The sequence below is a fragment of the Cyprinus carpio genome, chromosome A4, assembly GCF_018340385.1.
Source record: "Cyprinus carpio isolate SPL01 chromosome A4, ASM1834038v1, whole genome shotgun sequence".
NCBI classification, from domain to species: Eukaryota; Metazoa; Chordata; class Actinopteri; order Cypriniformes; family Cyprinidae; genus Cyprinus; species Cyprinus carpio.
Genome location: NC_056575.1, coordinates 4,099,131 through 4,113,854, shown reverse-complemented (window position 1 = coordinate 4,113,854; position 14,724 = coordinate 4,099,131). Strand labels below are relative to the sequence as shown.

Here is a 14,724-nt window from a genome sequence, read left to right as displayed (position 1 = left end):
CTGTAGGATATTTCTTAAGTCATTTTGGGCCTTTTTAATGATCTGCTGTTTTATGAATATTTTATAGTGTGGGATAATATATGAATTTATTCTGCTTGTTTGCGAATTGTATTCTGTACAATGGGAATTCATTTATTGGGTCGCTGGGTTGAGGTCGGTGTATCTGCGCATGTGCGGATATGAGTCACTGTAAAGTTTAGTTTGCTCCTGTTTTTATACAGTCTATGGTTTGCTCTCAGCTGACAGCACGACCGGTTTTGCACAACCCAGAAGCGGAAAAATTCCTCCGAGGTATGCTTTTGTTTCATAAAAAAAAACAAGCAAACAAACACTCGAGGTGCGCCACTAAAGCTTTCGGTTCTTGACGGAAGTTGAACTGGACTTGGTTAGTTTGTGCCCCGTTATGCAGAAGTGTCATGACGTCACGGGCAGCACATCGATGTAATGTGTCAGTTTAGTGGCGCATTTTTATTTGTTTTGTTGTGTGTTCACGATAAGGTGTGTTTTCAGACTGTCATGGGTCAAACGGTATTGCTAGTTAATTCTTTAGCTGCCTGTGTTTGATCTCAGCTGTCTGTCAGTTTGGCAACGATAAGTTTCCACATAATAAAGTAACGTTAGTTCTTTTCAGTCATGCAACATGTTGCTTAAGCTGTGGCACAACAGGACAGACAGTTATGGGTCATGTGAGTAGGTCATCTTCTAATGCATCATCATGACAAGATCATGAAGCTGAAGTAGAAAGTAAAAGTGTTTTGTCATGCATCGTGGGTGACAGGTGGATTACGGTTTCTAGAAGAAAGCTCTGCTCGAATATGTTTTGCATCTCACATTTAGGAATTTCTCACTGATGAGTGTTTTTTTTTTTTCTTTAATTAGACACATAATGTGGGAGTTCAGAGGGCAGCCACACTGCAAAACATGATAATTTTATTTAATACTTTTGTCTTTTGTTTTTTCAGAGTATCTAAACATTCCTAAATCAATATGCATTTCCGTGAGAAGCACACTTTCATTTTCGTTTTCTGAAAATAGTGTCACAACTGAGTTTGATTAAACGAGAAAATACCTGCAGCTAGTGGCTACATTTTGATCCTTAAAAGGTTTATCATCAGTACTGTCGCCAGTAATCCACCAGGAACTATAGTAAAACATTTTAAGGTAATATCATGTTCATAACTCCCCAAACCTTTTGTTGATGCTACATACTCATGTGATCTAGACTAATTGTGTAATTTTGTTTTGTTTGCAATACATTTTTGAAGGACACAGAAATTGCTGGAAACTGATGCATTTCTGTTTCATCTCTTACTTTTATCTTTTATCTTTTATCATTGGTAATGAGTGCTTTGAACAACTCCTGTAATTGTTTTAGATAGCTGTATTTACTCAATTCATTTTTATTTTATTTTATTTTATCTTATTGTTTTATTTTAATATATTTTTGTTGTATAAATTTGAATTTATTTTATTGTTTTATTTGTTTTTAATATTATATTTTATTATTATTTAATATATTTTTTGCTGTTGTTGTTATTATTATTATTATTATTTTTTTTTTTTCATGTTATTTGATTTGATTTGATTTGATTTGATGTATGCATGTGCAACATTATGTTTTTCTCCTGCAAGGCCATCATTGTAAATAAGAAAACAATTTTTTATTGACTTGTATGAATAAATAAAGATGAACTAACAAGCAAACAATAGTCATCTGGGATCCTGATGACATGTGTGTCACTGAAACGTATCTTTTCAGGGACAGCAAAAGTAAAATTGTACAGTTTGTTCCTGTTTGTTGTCCTGATGGCCTCCACGTGGGGGCACCTCTCCATGAGGGTGGATAATGGCTCTGGCCCTGTGGACAACAGCAGCTGTTTCAGTGCCACACAGAGCACCGTGCTGAAGGGAGTGTATTTCGGAGGAGTGCCCATCGTTCTGCTGATGAACTTTGTAATCTTCGTGGTAAGTTCTGCAGCTAGCTGGGATCCGATTGTCTTGTGCTGCAGGAATTGTGGGATTTGATTGGTTGGTACGGATGTAATTGGATGGTGCTGCGTATCTTCCCACAGGTGCTGCTAATAGTCTTCACTCTGATCAGAAGGAGACTGTGGGATTATGGGAGACTCGCTCTTATCGCAGAGACTGAAGGGTATGTGAGATGAAAGCGCTAGTAGTCACTATGGAAACACACAGTGTTATAAATGACTGATAAATCATCTTTAGCGAGTCAAAACATTACAAAAAAAATTGCAGCATTAAACTAGCCAAATTATATAATTTATATTTTATATACCTTTTTACATATAGTTATTATCATAATAATTATTTATAGTTATTTTATTATTATAATCCTTTTTTTATGTTTTGATATTTTTCTTATGTTTTTAATTTAGAAAATAATCTTTTTAAATAGAGAAGATGAAGAGTCCTGTCTTTTGTTGCTGCAGGTTCAGAGATGCTAATAAACAGCGTAACACTAGATTGAGGTCATCCATGTCCGCTGAGGAGCCTGAGTATGAGAAGGTGAGTTTTGACCATCACCATCATCATCATCCTCAATTATGACATCATTCAGGATCATCAAGATCTTCCTCATTTCCTGTAGGGTTGCTGCTCTTGGCTCACCTTTATCGTCAAGTTGGAGTAAGTGCTGTTTTGGTGCTACATATTCATTTGACGTGTTTACACCTGGAAAGCTTTTTCCTGTTGATATTGTTTTTTCCTGAGCTCAAATAGGGAAGTTTGCATGGTATAAGAACTAGGAAGGGATTGTGAAACTGATGTGTGTGCGTGTGTGTGTGTGCAGTGAGACTTTGGTCCAAGAGAGATGTGGGGTGGATGCAGTACATTATCTGTCATTTCAGAAGCACCTGGTCATCCTGCTCTTGCTCATCTGTGTGCTGTCTGTCACTATCATCCTACCAGTCAATCTATCTGGCGACCTGCTGGGTATCTAACACACACACAAGCACACTGGAAAATTCAATGCATCTCAAGAATCCTTCATACAGTAGCTCGGTTATAAACTAGTGAGCTGCCCCTGTTTACTGTTCCTCTAAAGCAGAGACTTGACTAATACCAGAGACACTGACGTAGATAATGAATGAAAGAAATGTGGCTGCTGTGGGATTAAAAATATAAAGAGCATTTTTGATATGAAAATGTCTGTGGAGCCAGAAATGTATTAGATTTATGATTAATGATACTGTTATTGTCAGATTCTAATGCTGATTTTAAATGTAGTATATATCAATATCCGACATTGATAATAGATCCGCATATTAGAATGATTTCTGAAGGATCACGTGACACTGACTGAAGACTAAAGTAATGGCTGATGAAAATTCAGCTTTGCATCAAATGCATAAATTGTATTTTAAAGTATATTAAAATAGAAGAGCGTTATTTTTAATTTTTAATAATATCCGGCCTTGATGAGCATAAGAGACTTCTTTAAAAAACATTAAACATCTTACTGATCCCAAACTTCTGAACAGTAGTAATTATTTAATACCACATCATTTTTGAACATTTATTGAATATATACTTATTACATTTCTAATATAATATGATATAAGTAATAATTTGTGATGCTATTGTTGATATGACTTTCATATGAAGACGTTCATGGACAGAATATTTTTTAAGCATTATTTGATTTGTGATACTGTTATTGTCAGATTTTATTGATGATTTGAATTATTAAATGTAATAACGAAAACAGTTTTGGAGATTTCATCCTTCCTATATATTTTTAAAATATATTTAGTTTATATATTTTTATTTTTAAAGGCATGTGATGCATATATTTTTGGAAGGGTGGTAGCGGTTCATAATTTCACATAATGTCACCATATGAAATACTTTCTGAGAAAAAGTCTGACTCGTTACTGTGTTCCAGGCAATGATCCCTACAGTTTCGGGAGAACCACCATAGCCAATCTTAAGCAGGGGTATGTACAGTATGTATCTATGCGCAAATGTCTGAATGTGTCTGTGTGTGTCTGTTTGAACTGTATTTTAAATGGTGTCTTTGCAGTGATTTGCTGCTTTGGCTGCACACTGTATTTGCAGTTCTGTATCTCATGATTACAGTGGCCCTGCTGAGACGACACACCTCTAAATTGAAGGGAACCAAGAGAGAGATAGTAAGCCGTCCTACCATTTCTCTCTCACACACACATACTGTACGTGGTCTCAGTCTGACCCTGGTTTATTTTTCCATAGGCCAGAAACACCCTGTTTGTGAGGGATGTACCCACTGCGGCCAGTAATGAGACTATAAAAGTTCACTTTACGTAAGTGGGAATGATTTTCCAAGACTTCGTTTTGTTCACTTTATTTTTAGCCATTCATCCAGACATCTTTTCCTTCCCATCTCCATGTTATTTGTTCCATTCAGTATACAGTGCATGATCTCAGCTTACAGCGTGTGGAATTGATTAACATTACATATATGGAATATACTTGCATAATTTTGATAATAATCAGGTGTAATATTGACACCAAATGGAACTGTAATCTCTTTGTTTTAGTAACTGATAGGCTTGAGTTGGGCCAGGACTACCTGTATTTTAGTGCACAGGAAGATGGGAAATGTGTTCGGGAAAACTATCAATTATTATCAGTATTAATAAACTATCAATATTAATGTGTCTTGAATGTATATTTGTTTGCAGCGAGGCGTACCCCACCTGTCAAGTGACTGATGTTAACTTGTGTTATGATGTTGCCAAACTGATTGACCTGGACAGAAACAGGTGAGTTATTATTCATAGTTGTCCATAGATCTTATAGGAGACCCCCACAGAGCTGTATGACTCAGTGTTATCTTGGTATTATTGAGATATTTTATTTTTAGTTTTTATTAATAGTTTGAAATAGTTTTTATTTTTATATTTTCCAGTAAGTTTTAGTAATTCTGTTCTGTGTTTTTGTCATTTTTATTAGTTTTTTTTTTTTTTTAAATATGTCTATATAGTTTTTTTTTTAATTTCAGTTTTAGTTTTAATTATTTTAGTACATCAGGTTCATCAAACTGAAAAATGAAAATGAGAACTTTTCCCTTGTCAACAAATAAAATAAGTTTAAGTGCTTTTAGAATACTTTATTTCGGTTACATTACAGTAACATTTGACTTTTTTTAATTACATTTTTTGTATGGTTTTAGATTTAGTTAACTATAATAATGCTGATGTTATCACAAATTTGTGATTAGTCTGTTGTAATTTTTTGCAACAGAATACGGGCAGAAAAAAATCTGCGACATTACAATAAGATACTTGAGCACCAGGGACGACGTGAGGTCATCAACCCGCGCCCGTGCAGCCACCTGTGCTGCTGCTGCAGTCACTGTAAGGGCTGTGAAGGGGTAAGTACTACCATCAACATCAGTGGCCTTTGACTTTTCAAGCTTTGGGTGTCTAAATAACGTGTGCTTATGTGTAGGTTGATGCTATAGAGTACTACCGCTCACAGGAGGCTGCTCTGCGTGAGGAGGAAAATAAACAGAAGGAGAATAAAGAACTGCATCCTCTGGGCATGGCATTTGTCACACTGCAAAATGAGTGCATGGCCACTTAGTAAGTGATCCATACTTGGACTCAACAGCCTGTGTATAAAAATGATGCAAAATTATGTTTTGACCAGATGAAATATATCGTGAAAAGTGAAAGAAATCTGTTTCTCCCTATGGAGAGAATATTTTTTTTTTCTGGAACACTGACTCTGAGTGTCATTTGTCTTTCCTCACAGTATTCTGAAAGATTTCAATGCTCTGAAGTGTGGAGGCGGGGCAAGGGGTGTGGTTGGAGAACAAATGGGCGGGGGAATTGGGTGTGGGTGTGGCCGGGAGCCTCAGCCATCCTCTAAGAGCGCAGAACTGAGGGTGAACAAATGGAAAGTGAATTACGCTCCTCACCCACATAATATCTACTGGTACGATTATCCAGTTATACTTTTTTTTGGAACAAAATCTGTAATATTACAACCTGATGTAGTTTATAGAGAAACCTCTTCATCTCTTTCAGGGAGAATTTGTCAGTACATGGGTGGCGTTGGTGGCTACGCTTTCTGCTGCTGAATACGGCACTCTTCTTCCTCCTCTTCTTCCTCACAACACCCTCCATCATCATCAGCACCATTGACAAGTTTAATGTCACCAAGCCCATTAACTATCTGAACGTATGTGACTGAAGATGTATAATGATGTGAGCTCATGAAGTGCAGTGGTGTACAGACTGTGTGTTGTGTTTGCAGAGTGCCGTTATCAGCCAGTTCTTCCCCACTCTTCTGCTGTGGACCTTCTCGGCCCTGTTGCCCACCGTAGTGTATTACTCTACACTGGGAGAAGCCCACTGGACCAGGTAGACCTTCAACCTCAAATACACGCACTCACACACAAACAAGCTTGCTTAATAATGCCTGTCTAACTGTGTGTGTGTGTGTAAAGGTCCAGTGAAAATATGAGCATGATGTACAAGCTCTACACCTTCCTGATCTTCATGGTGTTGATTTTGCCCTCCCTGGGCCTCACCAGGTATGAACTGATGATGATGATGATGATTATTTTATTCACAGTAAAATATTACAATAGTAGTATTTATTATTTTATATATGAATATGTAATTGTTGTTATTATTATTATTATTATTATTATTATTATATAGATATATAATCACAAAATTTTTGGCCAGATTGTGCAGCCCTACAAACAGCTTTAAAAAAACCACAATTTAAAAAAATATATGTATCAAAAGAAATGTATTTATTTATTTATGTTTACTTGTTTGGTTTTTTATAATTAGAGTACGGTGGCTCTAAAATGTTCCCAATCTGAGCATGTATAGAGACACAGATGTCTTCTCTTTCCTCTCAGTCTAGACGTGTTTTTCCGCTGGTTGTTTGATAAACAGTCTGTGAGGCAGCTGAGGTTTGAGTGAGTATCTTGTGTACTTACTCTTGTCACTTATTTGCTCAAATCAGAATGATTTATTTCAGAATAATTTTGTGACATACACCGAAATATAACCGTGCCTTTCCATCATCTCTTCTCTGTGTGTCTCAGGTGTGTGTTTTTACCTGATCAGGGGGCGTTCTTTGTAAATTACGTGATTGCGGCGGCTCTGGTGGGCTCTGCCATGGAGCTGCTGCGGTTGCCAGGGTTACTGCTCTACATCGTGCGTCTGGCAGTGGCACATTCGGCTGCTGAGAGGAAATACGTTAAACAGGTTCGTCTGTGGCTTTTGATGTTTCAAACAGGATTTGGAATTTTTGCTTCAGAACTTGTTACATTTTAACCAATGTGGCTTAAAAAAAGAATCTTTTTTTAACCTTTTTTTTGTTATTATATTTTCATTTTAATTAAGCAGTGACATTTCTATCATGCTGTTTAGACAATAGGTTGAAAACAAGTCAGATATCCTTTGAAACTGATTTGAAATAGAATTAACAGAAATGTATTGCTGATCGACTTGTAACCTCTTGACTCTGTAGAATCAGGCGTATGAGTTTGAGTACGGAGCGATGTACGGATGGACGCTGTGTGTGTTCACGGTCATCATGGCGTACAGCATCACCTGTCCTGTCATCGTCCCCTTCGGTCTGATTTCATTGCCTCGAGACCTTAAACGCAGTATTAGTGTATGTGTCATTACATTAACACACGGTGTGATGTGTGCAGGTTTGCTGTACCTGCTGCTGAAACACCTGGTGGACAAACACAACCTGTACTTCGCTTACCTGCCCGCCCGCCTCGATCGGCAAGTTCACCTGGGAGCTGTCAATCAAGCACTGGCTGCACCAATCATATGCCTGATGTGGCTTTATTTCTTCTCTGTGATCAGAACAGGTAGCATCACCTAACAAATCAGCGTTTCGTTAGACGGCTGTATTCATATTTGATTCATATAGTGGATATATGTTGATTTCCTGTCTCCACAGGCTTCATGACGGCTACGTCACTGTTCACTTTAGTGGTTCTGTGTGTGACCATCTTTATCTGTATCAGTTACACCTGCTTCGGACACTTCAAATACCTCAGTCCGCACAACTACAACGTGAGCTGCTTTGTTCTGTCAAAGTTTTATCTGAATTTACAATGCATTGTTGTAATTTAACCATAATTTAATGGTTATAATTTAACCACCCCACAACCTTAAACCAATGCACACACACACACACACACACACACACACACACACACACACACACACACACACACACACACACACACACAAATCCTCTTCTTTTCATCTTCTTCTCTGCATTTCTCCTCTGCTCCAGCTTGTCTCCTAATCTTGCTTTCTAATAGACCTGGCATTGTATACTTCAAATATTGTTGGCTCTGTGAAATATTGCTTTTGTTCCTCTATTTTAAGTCACTTTCGATAATAATGTCTGCTAAATGCATAAAAGTAATTGCATTGTCTGTGATTCAGGTTAAGGAGGTAGATGAAGACACGGCAGATAGAGTTGCAGAGAGCTCATCTGCATCGGCAAGTTTCACATTTTTATTTTACGCTCATATTTTTTAAAAATCCAGATAGATTTTGAGATGACCAAAATCTCTCTCTCTCTCTCTCTCCATCCTTTTTTTAGGTGTATCTTCCCAAAGTTTTGAACCCAGATGCATCGTCCGAATCTGAAGAATGCAGCATTCGCCATACATACGGCACCACAGGCACAAGCCCGCCCTTCCTCCGCACTGAGGAAGACTGTCCAGACTTGGAGATCTAACAACAGATATCGCCCAGTCACAACTGCCCTTTAACCTCTGGAGGAAATGGTTCTTGCTGAATTAGAGGGTGGAGGTCATTGTGGAGATGGAGGGAGTTTACCTTTAAAAACTGGATCTTTTGGTGAGGAAAAAAATCACGCTTTCTAGCTTTTCTTTTTTTTTTACACCTACTGAGAGACTTGAGGAACATTTAATCATAAACTGCCATTAAACAAACCTAAAGGAGCTTTTTGGGATCAATTCTTCCCGCCAAAGACTTTAAACTCTTTTCTAAATTGCCATTCAAACGCGCTGTCCAAACATTTCTACAAAATCAGCTTTGCCAATGAGCACTTGCCAAGGAGTTCAAATATAACTTGGAGTATATCAGAACACTTGTGCCTTGATGGAAACAACTTAACACATTTTGTTACTTTAAGTTTGTGTGTGCATGTGTGACTGTGAGAGAGAAAGCGAGTGTCTGTGTTGTTTGTCATTCTTAATCATCTGTTTTAAAGCAACGTTTTTATACAAATATGTTAATATATTGATGTTGACAGATTTGAGCTCATAGCTCAGTGGCCTTTCATGACCAGATTTATAGTTGTGTGTGAGAGAATGAATCATCGCTAGGTGGCACTGTTGCTTTCTGATCATTCTGGTTCTTACAAGAGAGATGTGTCAGGTTCAATACAAGCTGAACTCAGTGTTTTGGCATAATGTCAACTATTAGAGAAAATAATTTAGACAAAAAAATATGCCAAGATTGGATTTACAGTAAGGCTTGTTAGAATGAAGTCATTTGGGCTATGCATTAACCTAAAGACTCAAGTTTTTTGTTGTTTTTTTAACATGAGACAACTGGATAAAATCGCTTGCTGACCATGTCTGTGTAAAGTTCAACTTCAATGTCATGACCACACCAGTAAGAAATGGACTGTTTACATAGAGCAAATTCTAATTACATCAGAAACTATTAAGTAGAAACTCATCTACCTAGAAAAGTGTTCCCACTTTAAAAAAGGCCGAACTCTATAGAGGAGGGATCCTCAAATCTGGACCTCGAGATCCACTTTCCTGCAGAGTTTGGCTCTAACCTTAATCAAACACACCTGAGCATGCTAACCAATGCCAATCAATGTCTTTGGGATCATCAGAAAATCACAGGCAGGTGACTTTGATCAGGGTTGGAGCTAAACTCTGCAGCGCATTGGACCTCCAGGGCAAGATTTGAGGAAGGGGGCTATAGAGCAAATAGGAAACAGGGCTTCACTAAATAATTAATGTAGGTGCTTTAACAAGTAGCCTACAAACATGATATTTATTCCTTTAGCAGTAATGCAAGGGGAAGATATTGTGCATATGAATGGAAGTTCTTGATATGGTTCCTGTGTTTGTGTTTTAGTTCTGTCTATTCATTATATGAGTGGAACAGAAACCGAATTTTGGCGTCTGATCATTTAAATGGCTCAACCTGTACATTGAGTCTCATAGTCTTAAGCCTCAGATTTTCCTGGAAATGGATTAAATGAACGTCCTCCAAACACACACTTGACACATTTCTCCTGAATGCGGTTTTCAGCTCATTAATCAGGATAGAGGAAAATCACCTTATTTTAAAACCATAAGCAGCCCAAACTCGACTGACAGGATAAGCATTCAAAACTGCATGAGAACAGAAACTGATATAATGTGTGTGTGTGTGTGTGTGTGTGTGTATCAAAAGTTTAGGCTGTCAAATGTTTTATTGCACAAAAATGTTAAACTTTGTAACTTTTAAGTTTTGCAACAATTTTTCTTTGGTATGTGTGTATTTGAGTGTGTAATAGGATGGGTCTCATACTTTATTCGCAATACTGTGTAGAGGTCACATATTTGGTGTAAACCATATATACATGAAGATTACATGCATTTTTAAAGCTTTAATTTATTTTATTCTGTGAGAACCAGAAATAACAGCATTTACAGTGTTTATGGCCCTAATGATGCAAACACTCACATGCAACTTGAGACAAAAGATGCATATGAGTCAAAAAAAGCATTTGGGTAAGTTCCAGATCAAGTTTCACTGAATGGTGTTTGCTGGGGGCCTCAGGGTGGCAAAACTCCCAGACCAATGAAGCATTCTGGTTATAATGTGTGTCAAGTGTTGGCAGCTGTAGTGATTTCAGAAAAATCTTATTGTACCTCTGGAAACAGCTGTTGGAGGATGAGATGTAAAAGCAGCATTAGGATAGTAAATAAACTGTTTCTTTTATTAGTTTTGCTTGCTAAGATGACCATCGCTGTTACTATTTCTCATGCTTCTGCATAGGGATTTCAGCCAAAATCACTAAATATAAACTTTAGGATGTAACTCGTTTCTTGCTGTTTGTGCTACAGATGTGAATGATACCTTAAAGGAAAAGTTAACCAAAAAATGAATATTTGCTGAAAATGTACTCATCCAAGATGTAGATGAGTTTGTTTCTTCATCAGAACAGATATGGATAAAACAAAAAATAAATCAATCACCAACCAATCTTCCTTATTGAATGGGTGCCAACAGCTGATAAAAACATAGTAATCCACACCACTCCAGTCCATCAATTAATGACTTGTGAAATAAAAAGCTGTGCATTATAAATAAACAAGTACATCAAGACGGTTTTAAATTCAAACCATTGCTTTTTTTGTCATGGTCCTCTATCCATAATATTGCTTTAATATTGTAAAAAAGTTGTCTCGTCTGAATCAGAAGTATGAAATATACACAGATCAAGTACCTTTTATGAGCAAGAACAGTCCAAAACTGTTTTAAACAAATATTTTGGTGGATTTTGATGTTAGAGGACAATAACGGATGGACGTTTTCACTTGAAGAAGCGTTTTTATGAAATAGACTGATATTTTGGCCAGAAGTGACAGTTTAAGGTTAAAATGCCTTGATGGATTTAAAAAACGTTAATCAAAAAACTTCACATCACAAGACATTAATTGATGGACTGGAGCAGTGTGGATTTTTGTGATGTTTTTATCAGCTGTTTGGACTCTCATTCTGACGGCACCCATTCACTCCAGAGGATCCACTGGTGAGCAAACTCACTGCAGAAACCGCTTTCAATGCTAATAAACACAAAATCTAGTTTTTAAAGAAAGTGCAATTTCTTAATCCTGTAAACTGAATTCTCTATATAACTCACAAAACACAATAAAAAACAAACACACACACACACACAAAAAAGTAAAATGAATGGCTCATCTCCAGCTGCATTAGGTCTTTCAAACTACAGGAACCAATTATTGTTGTAATTCTATATGGTGCCTCAAAATACTCAAAAGATGATTCATCCCTCCATTAACACGGACGAAGATGCTTCCTCCTCTCCTCCCTTCTTCTCTTCTCTTTTCAGATGGTCCGCGCTCTTTTTGGAAGCCATGATTGATGCCTCTGACCTCGTGACCTGGAGAATGTATGACTGATCTCTGTGCCAGCCAACCACAAAGCCCGATCACATTGGTTTCCCCTGCTGATCCCTCCCTTTTGTCTGAGGGATTATTCCCATGGCAACGCTGGTGGTCTGTATGGTACCGTTCTCAGAGCCGAGAGTAATAGACCCTCACCAAGCCCTGGGGGTAAACTTATATCACTTCATCCAGACACAACTTTTAAGGGAAAACTACTAGCAAAGTTTTGTTTCCTTGCCAGACGTCTCTTAAGGTTTGCAGAGTTTACTCGGGGAGGAAATTGAGACAAAAAGTAATGAGTAAAGAAAATGAAGGGATTATTAGAGGGAGAATTCCCAGATTGGGACTTTTGCTCTGTTATCTGATCATCAATAGAATCTAACGGAGTTAGAAATCTGCCTCTGAAACTGCAGTCAGCTTGAAGGGAAATTCTGTCATCGTTCATTGTGAGGAACCTACTTAAATTTGTTTTTATTTGTGCACAAATCATATTTGTGGTTAGTTATACTCATTTCATCAGATTTGATGTCAATAATATTATAGTATGGTATCAGAAGATATGCAATCAATTTCACTTCTTGTGTACTTTTTTTTGCATGTTCTAGAGCTTGACAACCTTACTCACTTTAAAGGAGTGATTTCAATATTCTGCAAAATATCTGTTTTTTGTTCCACATATGGAAGAAATTCATATTGGGGTAATATGAAGGAGAGTAAATGATAACAGAATTTTCATTTTTGGGAGAACTATCCTTTTAAAATATTTTTTTTTCTATAAAATAAATAAATAAAAATAATAGATTAATAGATAAATAAAAAGGTTTTACTCCTAAAGTGTAAAAAAGTATCCATATAAAAAGTTTACATACATTTCCTTCAAGTCGATGCAATTTATATTGCAAAATATGGTGAAACCACCTGTGAAAAATCAATATGAATATTTTTTTTTACACAGATTTTGAGTGTACTTACGAACAAACGTCTAAAAATATATACAGAAATTAAATTATAAAAGATGTATATGTGAGCAGGGTATTTCTGCAATAGCAACGTTAAATAGAAAAAAAAATTGTAATTGTAACAAACTGTAATAATTGTTTTCGTTAATTAAAATAAAATACAAAATAAAATACAAATATTAGATGAACAATTTAAACTTAAATTTAAAAAGCATAAACAGAAATGAGAAATGAGAAGAAAAAAAAAGCACATTACAAAATTACAAAAAATTAAACTAAAATGAAAACTGAAAATATAAAAATAAAAGAATGTATGTGTTTCTCAAGGGAAAATTAATTAAATTACTATAATTTATTACTTAATAATGCATTACACCCAACACTGTATATGTCAAAGTTGGGTCAAGCAGATAAAACCTAAGTTAGTGCACCTATAAGGCCTTATGAATTTTCTCAAAAAGTAATGTTAAGCTCTACAAGTTGAGACAAGAATGAGACAAATCTGTCCAAAGATGTGAAATACAGACATCTTCACTTCCTTCCCACCCTCTTCCTCTCCTCCTCATCCTCCCATTCCTGTCTGAAGTCTTCCCCCTCTGGTCATGCTCTTTCAGAGGCTCTGCGCTTTGTGAGTTCTTGCCAGAGGCGGGTGTGATGTTGTGGCCACTAATCTCCTGTGAATGAGGCCGTTCGTCTAATAAACGCTAAACAAACAGGTTCATTGAACATAACATAAAATAAACATCAATAAACCTCTATAACAGCGCTCACACAGGGACCGGCTTTAAGAGAGCTGTGCAATGGACCATTTGTGCAATGGAAGAGTTTCAAAGTTGTTAAAGGTTATTTGCTGAACCATTAATGCCAATAAAGAACTTTTATTACAATATAAAACAAAAAAGTGAACTTTGTGAAAAAAGGAAAAGAAAACATGGTCACTAAATATAAGATTTTACCAACCACCAAGATACTCACAATTCATCCCAAAACTAAAGCAAAATAATTTATTATATTTTGCATAGAGAAAATTAAACCTTCTTTACAACCTTCAATGTATATTGTATAGTGGCATTGTTTTCATGACAATTAACCATTTTATTTATTTATTTATTATTATTATTATTATTATTATTATTATTGCATTACCATACCATGAGAATTTGGGGGTGAAATGTTCTGAATTGTCAAAATAATTGTCACAATGCAAATAATTGGACAGATAGATAGATAGATAGATAGATAGATAGATAGATAGATAGATAGATAGATAGATAGGCCTAGACAGACGATAGATAGATAGATAGATAGATAGATAGATAGATAGATAGATAGATAGATAGATAGATAGGCCTAGACAGACAGACAGACAGATAGATAGATAGATAGATAGGCCTAGACAGACGATAGATAGATATAGATAGATAGATAGATAGATAGATAGATAGATAGATAGGCCTAGACAGACAGACAGACAGACAGACAGATAGATAGATAGATAGATAGATAGATAGATAGATAGATAGATAGATAGATAGATAGATAGGCCTAGACAGACAGACAGATAGATAGATAGATAGATAGATAGATAGATAGATAGAT

General features: G+C 36.3%; 1 protein-coding gene across 5 annotated transcripts in view; it reads left to right on the top strand.

The window, feature by feature from the left end:
• Window positions 1-10,979, top strand: part of LOC109106362 (CSC1-like protein 1) — a 12,231-nt gene extending 1,252 nt beyond the window's left edge. The window contains exons 2-24 of one of the 5 annotated variants that reach the window (XM_042747283.1): window positions 222-291; window positions 1,760-1,965; window positions 2,073-2,152; window positions 2,451-2,526; window positions 2,609-2,646; window positions 2,810-2,952; window positions 3,905-3,956; window positions 4,043-4,151; window positions 4,231-4,301; window positions 4,683-4,763; window positions 5,245-5,374; window positions 5,452-5,585; window positions 5,758-5,940; window positions 6,033-6,186; window positions 6,262-6,368; window positions 6,455-6,541; window positions 6,881-6,940; window positions 7,070-7,232; window positions 7,498-7,603; window positions 7,685-7,852; window positions 7,945-8,060; window positions 8,442-8,498; window positions 8,602-10,979. In XM_042747283.1, the coding sequence (XP_042603217.1) occupies window positions 225-291; window positions 1,760-1,965; window positions 2,073-2,152; window positions 2,451-2,526; window positions 2,609-2,646; window positions 2,810-2,952; window positions 3,905-3,956; window positions 4,043-4,151; window positions 4,231-4,301; window positions 4,683-4,763; window positions 5,245-5,374; window positions 5,452-5,585; window positions 5,758-5,940; window positions 6,033-6,186; window positions 6,262-6,368; window positions 6,455-6,541; window positions 6,881-6,940; window positions 7,070-7,232; window positions 7,498-7,603; window positions 7,685-7,852; window positions 7,945-8,060; window positions 8,442-8,498; window positions 8,602-8,739 (2,526 nt within the window). In that variant the 5' untranslated portion in view covers window positions 222-224 and the 3' untranslated portion in view covers window positions 8,740-10,979. Of the gene's footprint in view, window positions 1-85; window positions 292-313; window positions 1,162-1,759; window positions 1,966-2,072; window positions 2,153-2,450; window positions 2,527-2,608; window positions 2,647-2,809; window positions 2,953-3,904; window positions 3,957-4,042; window positions 4,152-4,230; window positions 4,302-4,682; window positions 4,764-5,244; window positions 5,375-5,451; window positions 5,586-5,757; window positions 5,941-6,032; window positions 6,187-6,261; window positions 6,369-6,454; window positions 6,542-6,880; window positions 6,941-7,069; window positions 7,233-7,497; window positions 7,604-7,684; window positions 7,853-7,944; window positions 8,061-8,441; window positions 8,499-8,601 lie in introns of those variants that run through there. The other 4 variants (XM_042747276.1, XM_042747291.1, XM_042747306.1 and 1 more) reach the window with 4 other exon arrangements.
• Window positions 10,980-14,724: the final 3,745 nt, after the last annotated feature.